This window comes from Aedes aegypti, chromosome 2 (assembly GCF_002204515.2).
Source record: "Aedes aegypti strain LVP_AGWG chromosome 2, AaegL5.0 Primary Assembly, whole genome shotgun sequence".
In the NCBI taxonomy this organism is placed as follows: domain Eukaryota; kingdom Metazoa; phylum Arthropoda; class Insecta; order Diptera; family Culicidae; genus Aedes; species Aedes aegypti.
In genome coordinates this window covers 136,342,530-136,369,346 of record NC_035108.1, presented here as the reverse complement: position 1 = coordinate 136,369,346, position 26,817 = coordinate 136,342,530, and the positions used below count along the sequence as shown (strand labels likewise).

General features: G+C 37.1%; 1 protein-coding gene across 1 annotated transcript; it reads right to left on the bottom strand.

Annotated features, from left to right (window-relative positions):
• Window positions 1-1,023: 1,023 nt before the first annotated feature.
• On the bottom strand, window positions 1,024-26,275 carry LOC5573671 (monocyte to macrophage differentiation factor). Its single transcript, XM_001660943.2, has 4 exons — window positions 25,635-26,275; window positions 11,029-11,518; window positions 2,249-2,608; window positions 1,024-2,187 (listed from the first exon to the last, which is right to left on the bottom strand). Exons 2-4 carry the CDS (start codon window positions 11,506-11,508, stop codon window positions 1,906-1,908), a joined length of 1,122 nt encoding a protein of 373 aa, XP_001660993.1. The 5' UTR covers window positions 11,509-11,518; window positions 25,635-26,275; the 3' UTR covers window positions 1,024-1,905.
• Between the last annotated feature and the right edge of the window lie 542 nt (window positions 26,276-26,817).

Here is a 26,817-nt window from a genome sequence, read left to right as displayed (position 1 = left end):
ATCTGCAACACCATCGAAAATATCGTACTGATAAATTGCTATTTTATCTGCATAATTTAAAGCTAAACTTAACCCATCAGTGATATCCATAGTCTATCGCCATCAATGCACTGGTGATGGAGTAGACAGCATGATGTTGATGTGATATGGAATGATCCGATTTGTATCGCAGTCGGCCTGTACAAATCAGCAACGTCTGCCGAACGTGTTGATAAATGCGGAACATTTCTGTAATAGACTCCCCTTCCCACAAGTTTTTTTTTCTAAAAATCAGAGAAAAACAGCGAAACAACCACGTGATTCGGTTTTTTAACTCCCTATTTCCCTCGTGGTTAATCGTGGTCCTCCGTCTGACGCCGCGCTTCCTCCTAAAAGACAACTATCTTCCCCGTGGCATTTCCAAACAATATAGGTTATATTTCACCATTTAATTGTAGTCATTCTATGATAAGCTTAGCTTAACTATTTTATTTTGGGTCCGTCCATAAATGACGTAGCATTTTTTCACTGATTTTTATACCCCCTCCCCCCTTGTAGCATTTATTCACAAATGCTCATACCCCCCTTGGAAAATACGTAGCATATCAAGCATCCAGTTTGGACACGAATACAATATAATATTCACATAATTATATTAAATTTTATAAAATCTGTTCGATTGTATTTATAAAGAAAGTTTGAATTTTCTTAGAAAAAAAAAATTCGATCATATCAATGTTTTGAAGCTGAATCATCATTTTATAAGTCAGACAAAAAAGTTTGATAGAAAAAAATGTTTGTCAAGTTTTTCAGCGCACCCTTTTCGCCGAAATTATTCAAAATGCTACGTCCACTAGGTGGGACCCCTCCCTCCCTCCACGTCACACATCGTCACAAATCCGTGAACCCCACACCCCCCCCCCCTCCCCCCTAATATGCTACGTCGTTTATGGACGACCCCTTTGCTACGAATAAGAAGAAGTCATTATACTAAAAGGAAATTTTTTGTCATATGGAATTCGGATTAGAATTGTGATAAGTTTATTCATTTTTCTTTTATATTTGTTCTCAGTTGTGACATGGGGCCTATTCCAGAAGGTGTGGGATATATTTCACAGAATGTGTTCAAAATAGTAACTTTTTCTATAGTATAGGTGGTACAGTTACATACATAGTTGCATTTTCTAATCTGTTTATTCTTTTTGTCTAATAGAAATTGATCTGATACGTGTCAGTTTACTACATGGCTATTTCTATTCCCCTTATGGATTATGGTAATTGTTGTTTTGAGTCATATAAGTTGCTGTATCTTACAACAAATGAGTATTTGGTTTAAACTGCAGATGACGGGAATTAATAAAGAATGTCAATTCCTGAACTATTCCAGTATTTACGCAATTTTTTAGTATATTTTTCTTCCACTCAGGAAACCTAAATTAAATCTAAAATGGGTTTAAAATATTCCTAGAACAAAAAAGAATATCACAATTTTCCTACTAGAAACAAAACCGATGGTACGATGTTTTTCGCTTTCAGCTCAGTAGGGCTATATTCGAGATGGTTCGGTGGTTCAATACCGGAAGTGGATATTATTTTTGGTAACGGACCTGCGTGTGTTTTCTGTTTACAATCTGCTATATTTAGGTTGTACTTGGTATGCTGTATCGGTGTGTAATAGATAAGGAAAATGAACACCAAAGGACAATTATCGTATTCGACATAGGGTCTGGGACAGTGATGTAACATCCGAACAAAATCATAAACTTCCCTTGAAACAGGGAATAATACAGTACGAAGGGAATAATCATAATTCGACATTTTTACCTAACCGCTTTTAGCGTTTTAAATGTCAACATTTTTGGTGATCATGGACAATATCACTAATTAACTAAATCGAAAGCACGTTCTGGGTACAGAAGTTCATTTTTAAGTGGTACCAACTACGTCCACCGGGTACAGATGATTGAGTATTGCGAAATAGTGCACGGTGGAAGCCATGACTACGAATAAATGCCAAATAGCATGGGCAAACGGGAAGATTCCATCGGATTTGAAGAAACCAATTCCTACAATGTAGAGAAGTCCGCCCAATTTCAACTCAGTCATTCCTGTAAACTCATGGCCCCAACAGACTATCACCAGCGACGGAACTACACCGATAACTGTGTAGAAAAAGGTTTCTAAGCATTTGTAACGTTCATGAAATATCTGTAATAGAAATAATATAATTTAACATTTTACCAACATGTATGTTAAGCCTTAACTTTACCTGTTGGTATATGATACCCAGGACAGCCATAACCCAGACGCACCACTTGACCACCGATACTATCTGTGGATGGGAAGTGTGTCCTAGGCTGAGCCATGGGTAGTACGATCCGGCGATGAAGATGTAAATCATAGCCCTATCACAGCGGTGCAGTACGTCCTTTAGTTGGCGATTCCGGTTGCAGTAGAACACACAATGGAAGAAGGTGGATACGAAGAACAGCATCGTCAGAGCAATCCCGTAGATTATGGCAGACAGCATCTGTGCGCCTGTGTAGCTTCGGAAGAACAGGTTCAACCCGGCGTATACCGATGGAAGCACCCAGAGACCATGCGTGATGACGTTGGCAATGTGTTCGATCTAAAAAAAAAAAACAAAAATGATTTATGGTTTAAAAAGTTATTTAACCTTCTGTCTGTGGGAAAAAACAGATCCTTCTGAGATATAAACGTTCAAAGTTTCGAAAATTCGCTGTTTTGGACCTTTTTTCTCCTTCCCCGCGATGAACAATCGCCCTTTTTAATTTTCTTATATTTCTTAGTAAAATTCAATTAAATTTGATTTCCAATACCACACAAAAATCAAAAATCCATGTGTATTTCGCGAATTTACGGTGATTTGAATTTGGGGTCAATATAACCCCAAGGCACAAACAACATACTTTTGCATGAAACAAGTGTTCATCGCTCGCTCAGCAAGAGGAAACGACGTGATCAAAGTATCAACTATTAACTATATCCGCGATCCGCAAGGAACAAGATTGATCCTGATCGCAACGCCTTCCTCGCGGGAGCAAGCATCGCGATCAATGGATCAAACACTTCTCTGAAAAGTTTTTGAATATTATAATTGGAAAAGAATGATAATGTGTAAGTTGATTATCAAAAGCCGGACGAACAAAAGCAGCCTATGACTGATTGATATCACTAACTCGAATAATATGTATGATCACTCGTAGCGCTTACTTCACAGCCTGTCATATCGGTACACCTGAACAAGCCGACCGTTTTGATTGATGTACGGCTCCTCTCCGACATTATCTGCATCAGGGCGTTATCCCCAAGAGTCTTGGTATACGGAGGCGTATCATCTGTAGAAGTCATACCTATTATGGACTTAAGAAAAACTTGCAACTGAAAAAGATTCATGTAGCATGAACAAAATGCTTATAAGACCGGTAGTCCTCTACGAGCATGAAGCGTGGACTAGGCTTGAGAAGGACCTGCAAGCTCTTGAGGTTCTCGAACGTCGTGTACGTCTTCAAAGGCGTGCAGGAGAAAGGTGTGTGGCGCTTAATGATGAACCACTAGCTTGCCTAACTATACGATGTACCCAGTATATGGCGAATACTGGAAGGATAAGATGAACAGGGCATATTGTAAAAACGCAGAAATAGCAATACTTCAAAGATGGCGCTCTCTTCGGATCCGATTGGTACAATAAGAGTGGATCAAATGAATAACTAATTGGCGAGCGTAGGGCAGAACCTAGGATAAAGAGATGAACCCATAAAACGAGTATTATGGCGTGAAAATGTTTATCCAGTGTTATCTTTTCAGGTATTAACCAAATGACACTTCTAACTGACACAAAATGTAGATGTTGAAAGAGGCGAACCAGAAAGCTTTTAATGTTTCCGGGCGATAAGTGTTGCATACAATATTACGCACAAAAACACCTGGGTACGACAGTCAACACACTCTTTAGAAGTTCTTGAATGATTCCGTATACATTTCGAGAAGTAATTCTTAGTAAGTTTAATGAAAATATATTTGATTAAAATACTTCTGATATTTTGTGGCATCATACATAAAAATATTTAAAGCCTATTATGACGATTTTCTGTTTTGAGATTTGTTGAAGAAATTTCAGCGAAATATTTGACGAAGTTTCTGCTGAATGAAACATTTTTCAATCATCTTTAGTTTATCCAGAATACTTTTGCGATAAGTCGGGTCACTTCGGTGAAAAGGAAAACAAGAATTAACACGAATTCACAGAATATTTGCTATTAATCCATTTGTTATCTAGACATAGATAAGGAAATTGGAACAATCTCACTGGTTGTAAGGGAAAGCAGTTTGGTCTATTTTTGTCAAATTTGTTCAATAAAATTGATTCAAAATGATAAAAATATTTGTTAATATGAATGAAAAAAGTTGATTCAATGAATGTTGTTCCAATGAATGATCCTAAAAACAGGACTGGTAGTACATTTCTTTTCAGAGACTCGGTCTCTATTTTAATGCAAGTCTCTATTTTCTAAAGTATCTATTTTAACCAAACTAATCTCTAAAGTCTCTTATTTATTTATTCAGCTTGCATTGAGTCCTGATGCAAAATTGTACAGGCTACAAAGATACCTTCAGAGACTATAACGGGCTATTGAAGAATTTTGTCTCAGATTCCTCGAGGAAAAGCTTCATGAACTATCATAGTGATTTTTTTTGAATACTTTCAGGGTCTCCTACAGGCATCTCTCCAGTAAATTTTATAGAGATTTCTCTACCAATTCTCCAGCAATTCTTGCAGCGATTTTTCAAAGGATGCTTGGAATAATTTCTTCAGAATTTGCTCCAGGACATCTTTGAGAGCTCCAAAGTACTACTTCCAGTAATTTTCTCAGGTACAGGTCGCACTCGATTATCCGGAGCACCGATTTTTTTTCACTCCGGATAATCGAATCCTCCAGATAATCGAATTACTAATATAAAATCTCCCATCTGTAGGGGAACGTGCCACTTGAGCCGCCTTTCTGAAAAGCTGCGGTAAAGGAACGTATTATCTTTTTCATTGTTTTATGTTTATGATGCAGTGGCGTAGCCAGAAATTATATCTAGGAGCATTAGGGGGTCATGAGAAGAAAAAATATGTTTGAGCTGCATACACAAAAAAAAATTCAAACACTACTTTTCCTAACTACGTCCAAAACTGATAAACAGTGATGGAAAGTGGCGAACGCTTCATCTGAACTGGAACAAAAACAAATCCAAACGCTCCCGAGCGTCAGAGCGCTGGCTTACTCGCATCTGTCGACTCCCGAGTAACTGAAGCAAAAAGTGATTCGCGAACGTGTTCGGAGCTGCTCAGAGTCATATTGTGCTTTTGGGAAAAAAAGCTGCTTACCCTCCGAGATTTATGGTTTTTAAGGGCTTTTGACTACAAACAAGTAGTTTACTATCGATATGATGGTTATACAATTAATTTGTCTGTCAAAACCATAATAAATCACACCTTGCTCGGTTACTCGCGAGTAAACGCTCGCGAGCTTGTTGCTACTTCTTTTGACATGTTCTCCCGAGCAGACGGGTGCGGGCTTACTCACACCTAGCCAGATCCCGAGTCAGTGATGTTTGTTATGCGTTGGTATACACTCGTGAGCTGCTTCGTGATGCGAACTTTTCCAGCACTGCTGATAAATCATTCATATTGTATATTGCAATACCGTTAAGTCACCAGTCACCGTTCGGGCTCCATTCACCGTGCACATGTACAAATTCCTACAGAATATTCATACAATTATCACAAATTAATCTTTTGTCGGCAAAATAAGATAAAACTGATAAAATGAAGTAGTTTTTGTCACAAAGCATTTTGAAAAACCTAGTTTATGTAGTCAAAATCATGTGAATTCTGTTTGATAATGAGATTTTTCAACACTCTTAGTAGAAACGCCAAAAATTACCATTTTTCATTTTAACGTTAGAGTATGAAATTTTTCAAAATTTCAACAAGTTTACACTGTGGATACTACTAGTTAGATGTATCTCATCGTATGAGCAATGAAATTTTATGCAATTTATAATTTTTTATTGTATTTCAGTTAAAACCTAAATGCACGGTAAATGGACCCTTTTCAATATGTATGGTTCCCATTACCGTGCATTACTGTAAAAAGCTTGAAATTATTCGGTAATATTATATTTATTGTTATGTCGTGATTAAAAAACTTCATATTGAGTGTTTGAGTGAATATGAAATGGTTTGGACAATACAGTCAAACCTCCTATAACGATTTTAATAAAAAAAAATTATTTAGTAAATTTTTAAACTTTTTATGGTTTTTATTATAAATGAAGATTTTAATACTCTTAAAAATGAGTGCGCACACCACTAGCAACATAGTTGCTCCATTGCCAACGTTTCTTCAAGATACAAAATTAAATCATGACGAAAACTATATGCACGGTGAATGGTGCACTAGTGTGCACGGTAAATGGTGACATAGAACGGTACGAGGCGACCTTAACATAACATTTTCAAACATATTTTTAGAGTATTTTTTGTTATCCAACACTAGTTTTATATTTTTTCCTGTATTATTATACAATTGCACGCTACGTAGTGGTATTCTAGTACGCATCAAATTATTTGGAAAAGTTATACAATTTATTGAAGTGCAAATTTTTCTTGAATGCACGGTGAATGGTAGCTTGACGGTACTAAATTATCTCAAATTCATGCATAAAAACTGAAAACAAGAATATAAAAAACATACTCCGGATAATCGAGTCTAAAATTCCGGATAATCGAATCCCGGATAATCGAGTCCAACCTGTATTATTTTGATTTTTTTTCAAAACTATCCTAGAACTTCCTCCAGATATTTTTTCGCTAACACTGCTACCAAATTCACCAGTTGTTACACTAGGGGATCTTCCAAAGATTTCCACAGAATTCTTTCGAGAAATATGGTTGAGGGTGTTTTGTTTAAAGAAACCATGCAAGAATTCCTCTATCTGTTCATGTGGATTCCTTTAAAAATTCATCCACGCTTCCTCCCAGAAATTTATTATTCCTTGAGGGGTTCTTTGAACAAATTTACTTATTTTTCTAGGATTTTTTCCAGAATTTCATCCGGAAACTCCTGCAGTTTAACCAAACATTTCTTAAAAGTTTCAAAGAAAACTTTCATGCATTCTTCCAAAGTTTATTCAAGTTTTCACACCTGTTCAAACCACAGCATTTTTTTTTTTTTCAATAATTCCTCCGATCATTCCTACACAAATTTATAATAGATTCTGCCCAATGTTTACCGAGAAATTTCTTTAGAAAATCCTGCGGAATACTATCCCGAGATTCGATTGATTTTTTCGACTATCTTAGCAAACTATCTAGGAAATCTTCTAAAACTTCCTAAAGAGTCCAGGAGTTGTGTTAGGGACCTTGTACATTCAATGTTATAGTAAATCTCTGGAAATTTCTGGAAAAGTTGAAGATTAAACTTTAGAAGACGTTTTGTCTAGGAATCTTGGAGGATGTGTCAGGGATAAAAGCTTGGAAAATGTTGTATGTATCACTGGATAAAAGCTGGGAGGAGTTAGGACTTTCAGGAATAAGTTAGTTGTCTGGAGAAATTCAGATGATTTCAGAGAAAATTTTTTGTAATGATTTCATGTTTGTGGTTCTTCTTTGGAAAATCAAAGTTGAATTCTTGAGGTGTCCTAAACAAAATTCATGGAGAAATTCCTTGAGAAAATATTGTGTATTTCTTTCACTACTGGACTGCGAAGTGCGGCCTCATAAGTGCGAAAGTGTGAATTAAAGTGCGGGATTGCATTGAATCCTGCTGGTGTCTTAAGAGCACTTATTCTTTGATTTACGGAAAATAAATCTACCCGATTTGATGAAATTGTGCACTTTTTAGCGTTTCCGCACTTGTAAAAACTTCTGCGATAGTCTAGTGGTGAAAGAAATGCGCAGTATCACAATATGATTTTTTTAAGAAACTTTCGGAGTAATATCTGAACATTTGGGCAAATACCTGAATAAATTTCTGATGAAATTATATTAGAAAATCTTGAAAACACTTACAGCAATACTTGTCAAAATACCACAAAGAATTCTGAAAAAAAGCCACTGATTTTAGAGAATTGTCGGTTCTGATGCTATGAAGAAGCAAACTCTTATCTTCTGACTCCTATTAAGATTTATATTCTTTTCTTGGTTCCTTTTTGATCTCTTTTCGGCCTCTTGTTGGTTCCTTTTAGGTCTCGTTTTTTTCCGGTCTGTAATATGGTCCTAAAGGCCTGTCCCAATTTTAGTGCCTAACGCTTAAGTTTGGGCCAAAAACAAATGTTTAATCAATTTTTTTCATGTTTTTCGTTTGTTTAAATCCAAAAAACTTTTTTATTTCAGTTTTTGCCACACTCCTTTGCCTAAATTCAAATTTTGGGAGTATTTTGTTTTCCTTGTCTCTTCCGAAATGTCAGATAGGAATAACCCCATTGTTAAAACTAAAAGCCCTTGGTGTTTTTGTCGACTAAGCGAACGCCAAACATGATCAAAAGTGTCAAGTTCATTTATGGACCCAATTTTTAAATTAAAGTTTAAATATGATGTAGCCGTTATTTAAGCGCGCAAATTTTCTAAAGTAGTTGTAGTAACATGCTCTTTCCTGTCATTACATTAAAACAAGATTTCATTAAGCATTTTAGGGATGGTACACAAATTATGTCACGCTAAATTTCATCTTTTTCGACCCCTCCCCCCCCTTTGTCACACTTTTTGTATGAGTCCTCCGAAAATTTTGTAAGGCTTGTCACGCTTGGCTCGACCCCTTCCCCCCCTTGGAGCGTGACGTAATTTGTGCATGACACCTTAGGACCCGAATTCCTATTTTTAAGCACTCAGTCGCCACAAGTCCTATAAAGACGATAAGCTTTCTTGGTCATGTGGCAACGACAGCAAGGGGATATCAGTGACAAAAGCCTAGTTTTGAGAAGATCTACTTTAGAGCATTTTTTCATTCCATACTTATTGCATTAGAATCAAAAAACAAGCCAGTCTTCTTAACATTATGTAATTTGTTCTGCTGAGCGGAAAAATCACCTTAAATATCGTTAAACGCTAGGAAAAAGTAGAATCTCCTCAAATCAACTCAAAACCGACCAAAATGTCACTTACACCCCTTTGCGTTTGAGTCCCTTAAGGCGAAGTAAGCCGTCATTGAAATTTGTACGCGTCGTTGATGATTGTTGCTGATTCATCTCACGATTTCGAATCAAAGAAAATCAGTTAGTTTTGCACTGACACAGCTGAAAAAGTATCAGAATACTTTATGCATGTAAGCGCGTACAGTGATACTTTTTCAAGTCAATATAAACTATCAAGACTGAGTTTTATCACTTTGAAATGCAAGCTGAAAAGTCATCATTGTTGCCAAAACGAATGACGGGCTACTTAACCTTAAATATAGTAACTTTCAATTTCCAATCTAGGATTTCATAGGGTTAAAATTTGTCTTAGCTTCACTCTACACAATTTTTTTGCCAACGTTTGTCCTACCCGTGGTTTCGAACGTGGACGCGCCTCTGATGTTGTGTGACGCAGATGCATGAATCACGAGTTATATAGAATGTGTAAAGAAGCGAATACTAAGCAAACTTTGGTGGACGAATGTCAAAAGAAAAAAATAATGGCAAAAGAAAGAAAAGCAAAAATAATATTCAGCAGGGAAGGTAGAGATCGGTTACTTTGTGGACGATCACAAATACGTTGCCGGTATGTAACGGAAGAGGATCTAGACCAAGATTAATTGAAGGGAGGTTCAGTGATCTAATCAGTCAGTGGGTGCGAAGTGAGGTCAGCTACAGGGGAGGTAAAAGTGACAGCTGGCGAGCTGGCTAGCTGGCGAGTATGTTTTCATGTATCGTTTCTATGGGAATGTTAGAGATTGTTTACTAGAAAAAACAAATCCTACCGGTAAGTGGAAATTTTCTCCCGCATTTCTGAGTAATGTTTATCTTCTTCGTGTGTTTTAGAGGATGTAAAATGCAAGTGTTTTATTGATTAAAGTGAGGAGAAGCTACTAGGATGCTAATTTTTTTCTATGACTAGTGAAATTGAAAACCGAACGAAACGAGATAGAGTGTGGCTGTGAAAAATGTTTGGAGGTACGTCTTGAGTTAGCACCTTCAAACCAAAACAAACTCGCCAGTTGTCCCCTGGTATTTCAAAATGGCGAATTCATCATTCTGACACATTGAACTACATCCCTTCTAGATACCTTGATCTAGACGTTCGGGGAAGATGGATTTCTGCAATGGCGCTGTCGCTAAGAAATAGAGTTACATATTTCTCAGGAGCACATAAATGTACTGACGAGCCTCCATCCAAGCCGTCTCTCAGCTCATCGGAATCCTAGTGTGCTGCGCTAGATGGAGGCTCACGAAAATTCAAAAAGCGCGCACAAGGTGATGTGCTCTCGGGGAGACTCGTCTCATGCGCTGCTCGGTGCTATGGCTCGCCATCGGTATCCAAGTTGTGAAACAACTGCTTACTAACGAAGAGCCTCTACAGCTATTTTCGCCTCATTGTGCAGGTGTCTAGATGGCCTACTTGATATGATCGAAGACTCACGTTACAAGAGTTACAATTTCAATCCCCGTTGAAAACTTTTGCAATCACTTCAGTTATTGCGCTGAATTTTAAACAGCACATGTGACGGAGCGCATGAGACACATTTCAAGAAAAATAAAGCGCACCAAAAAAAGGTCTCACGATGTACAGCGCTCCCGTGCGCTTGCAAGCAATGAGGTTCCTGCACCTAAGGCTACAGCACGTGCAAAGTAACTCTACAAACAAATTAATTTTCGTATTCCAGCGTTTCCAAAACTCGATGCCCTCCCTATTGGCTCGCAGGCTTGATTTTTTGTTCACTTTCAAGCAAGGCTACGACGAGTTGATGCACTCCAATAAGCGACTTATGGAAATATAGTACGTGATCATTTTCAAATCGAAATCCCGGATAAGATACAATCGACAACATCTCTACTCACCTTAGTGGGAATGTAGGCACAGCCTGGTGCAGCACGTGCATTTTTCATCTTGATCGCCCTCAATTGTTTCCAGGGAACGGACTTCAAGTCGTGTCGCAGTTTTAGCCAAAATCCCAATACCCCAAAAATTTCCGCCGGTGATGTGCCAACACTGCCGGTGCTGCAGTCCTCTCCATTGCCGCCGTCGTATCCACAGAGCTTGAACTCTCCGTTGCAACATCCTGCACTTGCTCCTCCTCCTCCTCCTGCTCCAGTGGAGAATGTTGCACTGCTAAAGTTGTGCGTCGGAGTTGACGGAAATGATTTCTTAGCGGGTGAAGAAGATGCCGAGGTGGGTGGGGTACTGGTGATATACTGGTGCTTTTGTTGCTGCTGCTGTTGGTAAAGCTGTGTGGTTGCACTTCCTCCATTACAAATGTTTCTGTTCTCGTAAGGTTCACTGAATGATGGGCCATTTCGGGCGGTAATGCCATCTGGCATTGCGATCCAACTAAAATTATATGAAATGAAAGAAGAAATGTTTTAATGTAATTGAATTATCAAAACGTCAGATCACTTGGGATCTTATATAGAATTATTAAAACTCCATTTTTTCTACTTAATCTTGGCATAACGTCTCCAGATCAGCTTAGTGTTCTAAGAGCACTTCCACAGTTATTTACTGAGAGCTGTTTTTGCCAAAGTTGCCATTTTCGCATTCGTGTTTCGTGTGGCAGGAACAATGATACTATGCCCAGGGAAGTCAAGGAAATTTCCATTACGAAAAGACCCTGGGCCGACCGGGAATCGAACCCAGCCCAGACACGTGCCTTCGACAGATTGAGAGCATTGTTTTGAAAAAAAAAAATAAAACAAGAACAAAATAACAAAACACGGTAGGAATCGAACAAATGATGATCTCTAAATCGCGCGCTTACCAACAGAGCTGGTTTGGAATCATGACGAAGCTGGAAGGGTACGAAAGGCGGGACACGTTGTGAGAATGCCGGACAACAATCCCGCAAAAATGGTGTTCAATTCAAATCCGGCCGGTTCAAGACGAAGGGGAGCGCAACGAGCTAGGTGGTTTGACCAAGTGGAGCAGGATCTTGGAAGTGTGGGGCGATCGAGGAATTGGAGGTTAGCAGCCATGGACCGAGTTAGTTGGCGTAACATTGTGACGCAGGTCATGTCTTGAAGGACGTAGAGCCAGCAAAAGTAAAGTAACCTTCTTCTTGTGAGTAAGGGTAGCAAGCGGGATGAAGAAAAATTTGCTCGTTGACGATTTTGGATTGAAGTTGGTCGTGCATTCTTTCGTCGATGAAGAGATATCTCTATTGTGGGACATATCAGTTTTTGTACAAAAACTAGACATATGACGGCTCAATTTTCCAAGTTTTCTGAGCACGTGATCAATCTCACATATAAATGAATGGATGGCTAGTCTGGTCCTTTGCTGTCACTGAAATAACCCAGGAATGTCCACCGAAGAAACCCGTATCGTGGGGTACATTAGTTTTTGTACCATAACAAGACATTCGACGGCTCAATCTTCCTGGTTTTTCGGGCATGTGACTTTTCTCACACAATAATAAGTAAATGTCCTCTCAGGTCCTCAGGTTTCAGGTTGGGCAATGACGCTCTACAATCGTTACCTGTTCTGTGGCGTAGTTGATTAACGCGCCCAGTCTAGCGTATTGGGGGCGTGGGATCGAAGCTCACTAGAACGAATCATTTATTTTTCACAAATTTTACATCTCATTATGTCTAAATTGACCTTTGTGACGGTTTTACTTTCGGTCATAATTGGCCAGAGTGATCTATAATTGAACTAGAAGAGTAACATGTATTCAAAATCATGAAGAATGAGCCGTCGCATGCCTTGTTTTGGTACAAAAACTGAAATGTCCCACAATACGGGTATCTCCGGTGGCCATTCCTGGGTTATTTCGTGGTAACAATGAGCCAGAGTTGGCTCATTGTTCATCTAAAATTGAACTTGCAAAGTCACAGGTATTCAAAATCATGAAGAATGAACCGACGCATGTCTGGTTTTGGTACAAAAACTGAAATGTCTCACAATACGAGTATCTCCGGTGATCATTCCTGGGTTATTTCGGTGGGCCAGAAGAACCAAAGTGGTCATTCATCAATAATTGAACTAGCAGAGTCACAGGGATTACAAATCATGGAGATTGAGCCGTCGCATGCCTACTTTTGGTGCTAAAACTATGTGGTCCCATATTACGGGTTTCCCGGTGGCCATTCCGGTGCTCCAAAAGGACCAGTATCCATCCATTCATTCTTTTGACAAAATTCATCCAAACATAAAAAATCGTAAAGAATTGGACACAATTCATTTGGTTTTGGGGTATAAATCTGAGTAATTTAATCGAATTTTCCAGATTGGCCACCTCCCGGAACTGCAGGAACCGGTTCTGCATGGACAATACTGGACCGTATTTCTCAAGGAATTGGTTCCTTATTACAGAAAAAAATATGCCAATATATCCATCAACCGAATAGTACCGATGTAAATTACATATACAGAACTGCGATGGAAACTTACTTTTCGGATGCTCCGGGTTTCCGGAACCGGGTATGAATAACTGAGTGATTTGAGTGACAGGCCACGTGAATGCCTATTCAACAATATGAGGACGGTTCGGATTACTTGTTTAGTTACGAAACTACAGGTCGTCAAAGTAAGGGTCTCTAAAGGAACTTTTTTCAGATGAAGCAGGTTCCCGGTGGCCACAGTGACCGAATCCGGATCTCCGGGTAGGTTTCATGTGTGCCCTTCATTTTAGCCCAACAGAACTAAATTCGGTCAACACACTGATTTTTGCGAGCTGTTTGAATTTTCGGGTCGAAAACGACCCTAAATCACAATTTGTAACTTTTTTTATGGAAGCTCCCCTAAGGGTCATTCAAAACTTTTGTTTCCGCAAAAACAAAATTTACCACAAAAAATAATTATCAGAAAGTTTCAAATTGCTAGGTTATTTCAACCAAAAGTTACATTGATTTGAATTTTGAAATGGGTCGAAAAAGACCCAAGGTCCTTACTAAGGTAAAGTAAGAGACATTCACTCCCAATATAATAGAAATCGATTAAGATTTGGAAAAGTTATAGTAGTTTATTGATCTCAGACGTGAAAATAATAATTATCGGTCAAACCTCCTTTGCTTGGAACAATATAAAAATAATATATTAGGGTAGAAGCACCGGTTTTGGCCATACACCAGTAATAGTCATAGTGGATTATACACCGTTTTACATAGCCAATCACCATGATACCTTTTGTGTTTAGTAGATCATATCAACATGATAGAGTTACATTAATTTACATTAAATTCCAAATGTCTTCGCAAATCTAGACATTTTAAAGAGTTCGTTGGATCTAAAATAAGTGCGTTACGTCTAAAATGGCTAAACTAGCATTATTTTGAATTTCTAAATTTTCTCGGCTTAGTGTTTTATGATCACTTTCATAGTTATTAACTGAATGATTTCTTTGCCAATCGACTATTTTTGCATGTGCATATCTTGGTACGTATGAAGTTACTATATGCCTGGAAAATCTAGAAAATTTTCTCGACCGGTTGGATTCGATCACATGACTGAGAGTCATGGACTTGGACTTGCTGAATAGCTGCGCGTTTACCGTCGCAGCTATCGGGGACCTTTGTTCAGACACATGAAGCCGATTAATGTAATTATAATAGAAAATGACTGGGAACATATTTTCAGCCCAATAATTGGCCTCGACCTAAAACAGTAATCGATAACTACAGATTCACCATATTATACTAAATTTAAGAAATGTGTATAATGACCCATTTTATTTTTGTTGTTAATGACGATACTTTATCAAATCGCAACTACATATGTCGTGAGAAGCTGGGAGTGCGAGTGGTTTGAATGATTCTTTGAAAAAGTCACAATGGTATTTATAGTTTGAGTAACAATGATAAACATATTGAAATAGTTCTCTCTTTTTTATTACGACTTTTGCAGTCAGCTATAAAAATAAGCATATTAAAGTCAACATATTAAAATAAATTTTGAAAACTTCAATGACTCTTCTATCTATCGCTTTCGTTCGTTTTTGATGATGTAAAAAGAAATGTTTGTTTGGTGCTATCGGGCACCAAAATAGGTTCCATCAAAAAAATCATTCTAGGCCTTCCTGGCGTTATCTCGTCCATGTCCGTTTCGACGGTTTCAATGGACACCTTTTGTCTAACAGACATAATGTTGAGTTTTATCAATTCTTGAGAGCGATAGCCAAAGCTCGTATCAGATTGATTTTCAAACCAGAATGCAGCAGTTTATAAGCACCGGTGATATTCGAGTTGAGATAAGAACACAAGTCAATGGCATGACAACGATAAGCTCAGCTGGACAAATCAAGGATCGAAAACTAGTTAACATTCCTACTCGATAAGATAGCTTTGGAAACATGGCCACATTAGTTTTTCATCAATCAATCTAAAGCGATTGGACCTACAGTCAGTGACATAAGTTAGTAACCAAATGCTGTTTTTCCATACAAAATGCCCAAGTTTGGGGTGCTGTATCTCAGCTTCTGATAGTCTGAATTGGCTGAAATTTAGATGACGAACTATAAATAACTTGAAGTTTTGCCTGTAAGGGTATTATTACATTGCAGTTATTTTACATAGAGTTTCAGAGGGTTGTTCAAAGACAAAAGTAAGTAACCGAGAGAATTTTTAATTTAATTCGAAAACGGTAAGTCGTGGAAAGTTGGTGTGTTCTGCAAATTTGTGTGACTTCTGGAATTGAACATCTTTGTGGAACAGACCAATAACCCACAACTTACCGTTTTAGAATTAGATTACAAAGTCTCTCGGTTACTTACTTTTGTCTTTGAACAACCCTGAAACTCTATGTAAAATGACTGCAATGTAATAACTCCCTTACAGGCAAAACTTCAAGTTATTTGTAGTTCGTCATCCAAATTTCAGCCAATTCGGACTACCAGAAGCTGAGATACAGCTTCCCAAATTTCCGCATTATGTATGGAAAAACAGCATTTGGTTACTAATTTATGTCACTGACTGTATAGTTTGAATCTGTCGACTGAGATATCTAACTCAATACTTCTGCTATTCACAACACAGGCCTACCTCAGTCTATTTATTCCTAATTAAATTTAATGTCAGCAAATAAGAAACGAAAGTTTGCCTCACCACACCAGACATTTACCTTACAAGTGTAGATATGCCAAGCATGCTGTTTCTGACACTTGCGTGCTCTGAGTAGGCAGCTAAAAATAAGATACTCGGTGGTTGACCGGCATTGCTGCTCAAAGTCCAAGGCTGCAAGGAGGGGCAAAAAGGTATTAGACATGTACCTACATACATGCTAAACTAAGTACGTATATGCAGAACGAAAAAAATGTGTTGTTTATTATTATATTATTATAGAAGATAGAATGTTGCAGTAACCAAACGGTTGGTTGTCAATGGCTAAATAACGGTTATTTTTGATCCACAAGAAGCAATTGCAGATTGATCATGAAACACGTCTATATCACTTGAATGTCCATACGGTTCCACCTGATCCATAAGCATCGAGAGGAAAGTATTTGAACATTATTGATGGCGCATTATTTTGTAGATTATGGTTAAATATTTGTATTGATAACTTTCCGGCGAGAGATAAATCTTCAGCAATTATGTTAATTGTCAAAATTTTAATTGACAAAAACTTTGCTAAACACACACATCATAAAAATCGCCATACACAAAATTAACATTTGAAACACTGTGCAGTGTTTCACGAAAACACAAAAGCTTGACTAAACTCAAAAGAGATCTAGACTAATTTGTTCATCGAAATAATCACCTAAATGCAGCTTGCGATAAAGTTGCTATCGTTCAGGCGTATGAAATGTTAACTTCTTTTTTTTATTTAAATCAAACGTTTTTTGAAAATTTGGGCGTTCATGTTGAAACGCAGCTTGGTAAATTTTCTTTACAAATATTTGCTTATTTGCCTATTCAATGCCCCTCACAAACTTGAATTTGAGCATTTATTTCTGAGTAATTTTTCCACACACAATTTCAAAAATAATAACGATCAATGTGATAAAAACAAACGAAAAACTGTAAACGATTTTTCTCTAAGTTTGAGTGATACTCACAATTTTTTTTCAGTAAACTCACCCATTTTGTCTAAATGTACAACTTTACTGAAGGTACAACCAATTCTCCATAACTCGATATTGAAGCGACCGTCGAGCTTGGGGGGTATCGAGTTATGGAACACAAAATCATGGCAAATGTGTTTCAAACGACCATCGAGGTGACCATGAAACCCAAATTTTACTACGGTTCTTTAACATGACTTACACACAAAAATTATCCATTTTATATTGATTTTCTTTCATAGAAGTTGAAAATATATTCACTGCCCTTCTACGCCTACTTGTTCCATGTTCTATGTAATCTTTATGGACTACGGGAAAAATATGCGTAAAACGGTAGTTCATCTGTAAACCAATTGAATTCAACTGAGTTTCTGCCATCATGAAATAATTTTGTTAGGAAAATTCATTATGTCACATATTTTTTTGAACGGCATAAAGACTCATCCATAAACCACGTGATCATCATTACTTTAATGTCATCAAATTTTGAAAATTTTTGTGCCTCATAGTAGTTAGATTTAAGATATATCTTGATGTTAAAACATTCAAAAGGATTTAAAATGTGAAAGTCATCAAAAATTCACCTATGGCCAAATAGGGAACCACTATGGCCATAACTTGTACACTTTCCCTACATACATTTTTACATACATTTTTTTGTATGGACAAAAAAGCAAGGGGAGAGAAGGGTTTCGACAGTTCGAAAAATGGCCACTTGGTTTATGGACAGACCCTAAGTGCTAATACAATGTAGTATTAGGCCCCATCTGTTCGTAGCGACAGCAACAATGATGACATATAATTAATGAGAAAATGCCGAAAGCCTATATTTTTAGATTTTGCCTTATGGTGATCTTCAAATCTAAAAATATCAGATTTTGCTAATGGGGAAAAGAAACAAACGAGCTGATTTGTTATGGCATACGCAATGAATACAAGTTTCACTTGTTGGGAAACTGTGCAAAAAAAAAAGTTCGAATTGGCACTTCATTCTACATGCGTAACTAATCGAGGAAAATAGACCTTTCTTATCGCTGAACTAGGTACTGGTTCTCTCGCGAGTTCTCCCACTATTCCATTGAACACATGTTGCTACTCTCTTTGGATGAACGCATGCACGCAACTGATATGTAGGGAGCATAGAGGTGTGTTACATAAGCGAAGTTTCATTTTTATAGTTGATGCAAACGGGCAATCATACTAGTATGACTATTCGCATAGATCGATAGATAATTCTATAAAACAAATTCTAATAAGTGAAATATATTTTCATTATAATAATTTTTATGGGATATTTATTTCTATTTATACAGTCTTTTAGGAAAATATTGACAATGCTACAACACATCTCCATGTTGATTGATTCAACAGTGTTTAAATCGCGTAAAGCGTCATTCGTATAAATAATAAACAGGCCCAATAACAACAAATCTCAACGGGGAATACCTCAATATTCCTTAGTATAAGAAAGAAACTGTTGCAGTTTCAACTCATCATATTGATCTAGCATTCAGTGGCGTAGCTAGGATTTTTGGAGCCCGGTGCGGAGATCGATTTAGGGGCCCTCAATATTAAGGTGATTGTTGTCTGCATGTAAGGCGCTAATGTGGAATCGACTATTGGAATAAACAATCAACAAATAACTTTAGTAGAATTATGCCTGATGGATCTTAAGTTGATATGTTGTTGAAGTAGTTTAATGATTTTTACCATTCATTTATGAGTCTACAGTTCTTATTTTCTAAATTCTTGTTCAGAAATACATTAGTTTATCGAATATCAGTGAAATGCCACGGAAGTGGAAATATTAATGATTCGTATACGGCTTTAATTGGGTATTCTTGGAAAATGTGGACATCTCATAATATTTTTATTTTTTTTTTGAGTCGGGATTTATTTTGAAATTCTTGATAAAATGAATGCCTTGAAATTCAAGAAATCAGCCAAAAGTTTGCTTCAAATTAAATTCAAATCAAATGAACTCCAAAGATTTCTTCAAAAGTTCATTTTGTATTTCTCACGAGCTTCCCAAGAACTTCGATAAGGATTTTTCAAAAACCCGGGAGATATTTCAGAATGAAATCCAAAGTTACATCTGATGGAAATACTAGATTATTTACTGTACACGGGAAAAAAATCTGTGTATGTACTAATGTACTATTTTAGCATACTGCGCCCATTCTACTACCATGTATATTCCGAGAAAATTACTATGTTTGTAGTATATCCCACGCACCTTTCTGGTACATTCAACATAATTTTTTTTTTGTCAATCTGATTTTGACTACAGATGTGTGGTCTTCTGGAAATTGAGCGACCGTTTGAGTTAACCCCCTAGAATGATAGTTTCTACCGCATTTTTTTTTTTTTTTTTGCGTGTAGTATGAGTGGCGTGGAACCTCATATGATCGTTTAAAGCAACCATCAAGAGTTCACTTGAAAAAATACTCGATAAATTGTTTGAAAGAATTGCAGGAGTAAGTTCGCATGAAATGTTGGAGAAATTTCTGAAGGAGCTTCATGAGGATCCCAGGTCAAATTTTTAAGAGGAATTCCTGGAAGAGTATTGAATATATTTCCTCGTATCATCCCTAGAGGAAATTTGAGAGCAATTCCTATGGTAAGTGTCAATGAATTCCTGAAGAAATCCATATAAACAATCCTGAAATGATAACTGGAGAAACTGGTATAGGAATTCTTGTAGAACTTCATGGAAAACCCCTCGAATGAATTTCTTTAAGAACTGTATAATGATTTTTTTTTTTCTTAAAAGAACTCCTGTAGGAAACTTTGGAGAATCTCCTAAAGTTACAACAAGGGAAATCAAAATAGTCAAGAGAAGCGCTGTACTGCCCATGGATTTCTTGGAGCAAATTACGAAAAAATCCACTAGCCATCCAACTTTGGAAGATTTTATGGGTGGTGAAATCAATACATAAATTTATGAAGGAGATCTCCGAAGTAAACCTGAAGAGATCTTTGTAGAAATCACTAGAAGCATTCCTGATGTTTTTCCTCGAGAAATCTGAAAATAAATTCCTAAAGAATCTGTAAAAATATCGTGTAATAGTCTCTGAAAGATTCTCTGGAACCTCTGCACTGCAAGCAGAATATAGAAAAAAAGTGACTTCAGAGACAATTTTGGTGAAAATAGACTTTTAAGACCTTCTGTTAAAAATGGAGAGTAAGCTTCTAAAAAAGATCTGCAACCTGTCTCGGATGTGTACAAACCATGTCTCGAAGATGGTAACTGATTCTTTTTCCATTTATAATTGAAATGAAAATCGGCTTGCTTGAGAATATTGACTGTATCATACCTCCTAATCAGTTCCAGATACGATTATGAGCCTCGCCTATTTACGTAGATCCGTCTGAATTACAATATTAATCCGATAAATCGAGAATGAATTTTTGGATAGGTATTAAGGTTACTCTAATCACTATACCATTGATCATAAGGCCCCTACACATTGCCGATCAAGATCACCACCAAACTGATTTTTTATCTGCTTGTTAACGTGTTAGTTGTGTCCAAATCAAATTCATAATATAAAATGAAATTCATACTACCACCATTTGGGGGCCTCTATGAACTTGGGGCCCGGCGCGGACCGCACCTACCGCACTCCCCTAGCTACGCTACTGCTAGCATTTGCACTCTTAGGGCCGATTTCTTCACTTTCAATTAAGCCATAAGCCACGTTTACCCATATGGTTAAAGTTGGTTCAAGGTCTGAGCGGTGGTGAAGAAATCGCTTATTAGAGTTAGATTTAGAGTTTTTTTTTATATAGATTCTCAGTCCTACTATGCTGAAGTGGGTTGTAATTTTTATCGACATACAAAGACTGACTTTGTGATTGTTGCACGATATACAATTGCAAATAATGTCAACTGGCAACGAAAACTCTTAGTAGCCGACACAGGAAGTGCTCATAGATTAAAGTGACCAGATGTTTCATCAGCGTCAAGTCTAATTGCTTGACGTAATTGGGTATTAGGCTTATGCCTTAGGCTTAATAATTATGAGTTTAAATAAACGCACTGGACGAAATGGACATCCCCTAATCTTGGAGAACATAAATATTTCATCAAAATTCTATACACTATCAAATTGTATTGCATACGAACTGTTTGACGATATAAAAGATTTATTTATGTTTTAACAATTTAAATTTTTTTTTGACAGATCAGATCGCTTTTGGTTCTAAGAACACTAAGCTCTTCAATGTTGACGATTAAAGGAAGCGTTCATTTATTACGTAACGCTGAAATTGGAAATTTTTGACCACCTCCCCCCTTATATTTTTGTATGAGCCGTAACGTTTGAGCCTACTCTCCCCCTCCCCCTAGCGTTACGTAATTTGTGGATGCCGCCAAACTAGATATTAAATTGTGTGTGCTGTCGATAGTAGTTTTTTTTTCATTTCTTTATTAGTATCATTTCAAATATTACATTCATTTCTTATATCTAGGTGTTCTGTGTTAAAAAACACTATCATCCTAATTTGGTACAACAAATTAAAGATTTTATTAACATTTTGTTAACAACACATTATATTTCAGTTGCCGTAGCAGTTCAGATTTTTTAAAGGTGAGTTAATTTCACCTGCTTATAAGAGAAAAAAAAACGCTTTCAATTTACTGAACCTAACTTAGCCTAAATATATGACGCATTGATCGTGGCAATAGAAGATTGTAACGATTTTTGCCTGAAATTGTCAACTATTTTTTTTTTTTTTTTGACATTTGTTCCAATGTTTCAACACATATTCTATGTAACTCATTGGTACTTTACCAGGGAGGAGCTTCAGAATCGTTTTCAAAATTTTATTTTGAATCCTCCGCAGAGCTTTCTTTCTGGTATTACAACAGCTAGTCCATATTGGTACAGCATACAACATGGCTGGCCTGAAAATTTGTTTGAAGATCAAAAGCTTGTTCTTAGGACAAAGTTTTGATTTTCTATTAATAAGGGGATAGAGACATTTTACATATTTGTTACATTTGGCTTGAATGCCCTCATTGTGATTTTTGAAAGTTAAATTCTTATCTAGCATGAGCCCTAGGTACATAACTTCATCTGACTAATTTATTGGAACCCCTCTCATCGTGACAACATGTCTACTTGAAGGTTTCAAATAAAGAGCTTTTGGTTTATGTGGGAATATTATTAGTTGAGTTTTGGAAGCATTAGGAGAAATGTTCCATTTTTGCAAGTATGAAGAAACATACCCAAACTTTTTTGCAATCGACTACAGATGACACGCAGGCCTCTGGCGGAGAGGCCTGTGTCATCAGCAAACAAAGATTTTTGACATCCCTGAGGTAACTCAGGTAAATCGGATGTGAAAATATTGTATAATATTGGTCCCAAAATGCTGCCTTGAGGAACATCAGCTCTTACAGGAAGTCCTTCAGACCTGAAGTTCTGATAATCAACCTGAAGTGTAAGAGTTATCTGTCATTTCGACTTTGAATTATTCTAACAATGTACGTAGGAAAATTCATGCCAAACACTGTCGAATGCTTTTTCTATGTCTAGAAGAGCAAGACTAGTAGAAAAGCCTTCAGATTTGTTGGAACAGATCAAATTTGTTACACGTAAAAGTTGATGAGTGGTCGAATGTCCATTAGTGTGGGACAAAATTTAGAATCTCGCTCCAGTCCACTTTTTGGATTGCATTTAGGTCCCATAACAACTGTGTAAAATTTCAGCTCGATCGGTGAAACTATATTTACGCGTCAGCTGTTCAAAGTTTGTATGGGTTTTACTATGGGAAAACTTACTTTTGCAAAGAAAAATCGCCAGAGTTCGTCCATTGACCTCTATAAAAATTCTGAACACAGACCTCGATAGGTATTTCTACGATGAAGAATAGTGCCGAAGACTGCAAAACAATCCAACACTCGTGAAAAAAGTTATTCAATGAAAACCTATTAGCAAGCCGACGTTGATTAACACGTAAAGGAATAACAATAATAACAAGATTGGGCCAAATTTCCGAATTGTATTTGTTTGATAACTTTTTTCACAAGCATCGGATTGCTTCGAGGTCTTTGGCTATGTTGTTCATCGTAGAAATACCTATCGAGATCTGTGTTCAGTATTTTTTTATAGGTCAATGGACGACCTCTGACGATTTTTCTATGCAAGAGTAAGTTTTCCCATAGTAAATCCCATACAAATTTTGAACGGCTGGCGCGTAAATATAGTTTCACCGATCGAGCTGAAATTTTGCACACTTGTTATGGGAAAAAAATGCAATCCAAAAAGTGGGCTGGAGCGAGATTCTAAATTTTGTCTTACACTAATGGACATTCGACCACTCATCAACTTTTACGTGTAACAAATTAGATTCGTTCCAACAAGGCTTTTCTACTAGTCTTGCTCTTCTAGACATATGAAATGCCATTGATGCCATTTCGGGGTAATGGCATTCGGGTTAATGGCATTCGGGGTAATGGTATTCGGGGTAATGGGGTAGAATCGAACTGAGAAATATCCTGAGGAGCACTCATCAAATAAAATTGTGTCAACTTTAATGTTTGGCATTAATGTCACCAATGACAAAAAATGACTTATTGCAACTACTTAATTTTTGCATGTCAGTTTGGAGCAAATTAACTTGCTGCCCAGAGCATCGTTCTCTTAACCATTCAATAAACGAGCCTTTTAATTCAAAATATTTAAATTTTTATCTGGATCCATTAGAAAAACGTAATCCACTAACAATCTGATTAGTAAATTTTACACCACCTTGGACTGCTTCGGTCATGGTGGTTATGAATATTGCATCAATCAAATAATCAATTGTTCAGTTAGAAAAATAAAATCAGAGGTAGACATATTACTTGAAGTAAGTATATTATCTGTTGATTCTCCGTTAGAATTTTCAGTAGACGAAGAGGCGGAATAGAAGCTTGCTGTGGCAGTAGGGGTTTTTGCATTTGATTTGAAACAATAGAAACGGTTGCTTGTAGTATGAAAAAGGAAGGAGTTTAAATTACTTGCTACGATATGGGCATAGGATTTTTCTTAGGTAGATCCATTTGAAATTGAAAGATTTGAACGTCTATATGACGGAATAAAATTAGTTTGTGAATGAGCATGATTATAATCTTCCTGATGAGTATAATTCTTAATCAAGCGATCGTTAACTGTAAAATGAGTATTGTTGTACCAGGGCAATTCCGGAAACGAAAAACATGACCGTTCATCTGCCTAGCACGAGCCTCGACGACTCGCCTACGCGAAGGGCATTCCCAAAAGCTAGATTTATGAGGACCCCCGCAATTTGCACATACAAACTTTGTGGGATCATCATTCACAGGACAGACGTCCTCAGCGTGAGAGAATCCTGCGCAAATCATGCATTTAGTATCCATGCGGCAATGTTTTGTTTCATGACCCCACTTTTGGTTCCGACGGCACTAAGTGGGGTTCAAAGTAACAAATTTGTGCTTTTTGTCTCCAAGATGAACTGATTGCTCATTTCGATGCAATTACTAACATTATCCGTAGGGGGGACGGACCTGGTGTAGTTGGTTTCTTCCATTCTTGCCACGTTTAGTGACAGTTTTAAATCCCATTTTTTTTTAAAGAAGTTGTGAATTCAGAGATTCACCCTTCCTTTTGTTTTGTAGTTGTTTTTGTAGCACTGAGGAGTACTGTTTTTTTGCTCTAGGTAGTTTTAAAAAAAAACTTCCAAGAGCAGAGAGAATTCGTGTACGCACAGCCCGAAGGTACGATGCGCACTCAGCAAAATCGTTAAGGGTTAGACTTAAATTACTTCGACAAATTTTGATATACGACATTACTCGAAAAAATGAAGAAAAATTCGATAGTATCTTCAGTAAAGTTGTACGTTTCGACGAGATGAACATTTCTTTTGTAGGTCACTTACATTTTAAATCCAAACATTACATTAATTTCTTATATCTAGGTGTTCTGTGTAAGACAGCACTATCATCCTAATTTAATAAAACAAATGTAATATGAAGAATTTTGCCCAGAATGTCAACTATGCCCAAACAATCCTCCGAGAATCAAGCCCATCGTTCAGAATTTTCAATCCAAAGTGCTTGCTCAGCTAATTGGAAAGCCCACGAAAGCAAAAGTAACACATCTGATTGTGTTAATCTTTATTTAGAACTGTATTATAATATACATAATTAAACATCTTTCCATGAAAACTACCGTCAATTTGAAATGTAAACATATTTTCCATGAAAAAGTAAAAAAAAAACATTAAAAACTCAGAAATACATTCACTGTCATGAACAACGTAATATCATATAATTAAAAAAAAAGTGATAATCTAGTTTTTCACACTCAACAAATCTGACAAAAATACATATCATCATTCATTCTATCCACACAATTTATACAGATTTTTTCTCTACTCCTGGAGCAGACAAGAAGAACCTATAACATGCCAGAAACCTACCGGTATGGGTCAGCCAGTCTCTTCCGCAATTATCTCCCTCCGGATGATAATGAGTGGCTTTGCGTGGAAGCAAAACTCTGTCACGCTACGCCAGACAATTGATTTCCAATTTTTCTCCGTCAGATCATGCACTGCTACCCGACCAGGGTTGTTATTGTAGATTGGCACAAATTGAGTGCACAATGCTTCTTTCTTATATTACACTTGTAAGGGCACACTGCTATCTCCACTGCACACGGTAGATGAGCGAATAATGCCACAATTGCACCTCTCAAACATTGACGAATAATTGCATTGTGCTTTGCGTTTGTTGGTAAAATGGAAGCAGCACTTCTTGGACGACTCAATTTGCACAATTTCGCTCGATCAACAAGCTTATGAATGCACTCCATATACAATTAGGCTTAGAACCATTCCGATCACGATTATTGCGGCACGGGATGATGAATAAATAAAATCTAGATGAAAACAGCTGCTCGCACTAGTACACAATTTGCTGATGATGTTGAAATGGAGTGGCTAGAGGTAAGAAGTATGACACATATCTATGTATGTTTATGTCGAAACACAAGGAGGAAGCCAACGCGAAGCAACAACGGGATATGCTCGCCACGACGTCGAGAGATGAACTGACTCGAGTCGCCTCCGCCTAACTTGCTGAAGCTTAGGAAACGAGAATCCCTCTCGAATGAACGAACCCTCGTTGATTGACGGCCGTTGTGTATTTGATTGTGCGGTCGCCATGACCGCTTATTGTTTGCTGTACTTTATGAATAAATTCAACAGTACTTATACGTACTTTTACTGCAATATTTTTATTATTTTTAGCTTAAATTATGTGTACTGTGTGATTTATTTTAACTTTATTCTCATTATTTTATGATACTTCTATCTTCATAGATGTTTAGTTATGTCATGTCATACTCAATGGTATTAAATAATACTTAAAGAATTTAAGACGAAAAACTGTGATGTTTTTGGAAGTAACAGTTTCAATTAGGGCGGAAATAAAAGGTACAATACTAAAATTCACTTTTACAATTTTCTTCGCGATAATCAGTGTTTACAGCACGTGGGCGTGCAGCGAGTAGCAATCTCAGCTATGTAGGTCATCTGTGGACGCTCTCGCATTTTCGAGTATAGCAAGATACATCCCAGCAAGCTTGTCCTCAAAATGAAATTA

Excerpts from the sequence above, each read along its gene's own strand:
- LOC5573671 (XM_001660943.2), bottom strand. The coding sequence starts at position 11,508 with ATGCCAGATGGCATTACCGCCCGAAATGGCCCATCATTCAGTGAACCT. Across the intron at positions 2,609-11,028 it reads GTGCCTACATTCCCACTAAG|ATCGAACACATTGCCAACGT; the intron begins GTGAGTAGAGAT and ends TTTTTTTTTTAG. Across the intron at positions 2,188-2,248 it reads TGGGTATCATATACCAACAG|ATATTTCATGAACGTTACAA; the intron begins GTAAAGTTAAGG and ends TTTCTATTACAG.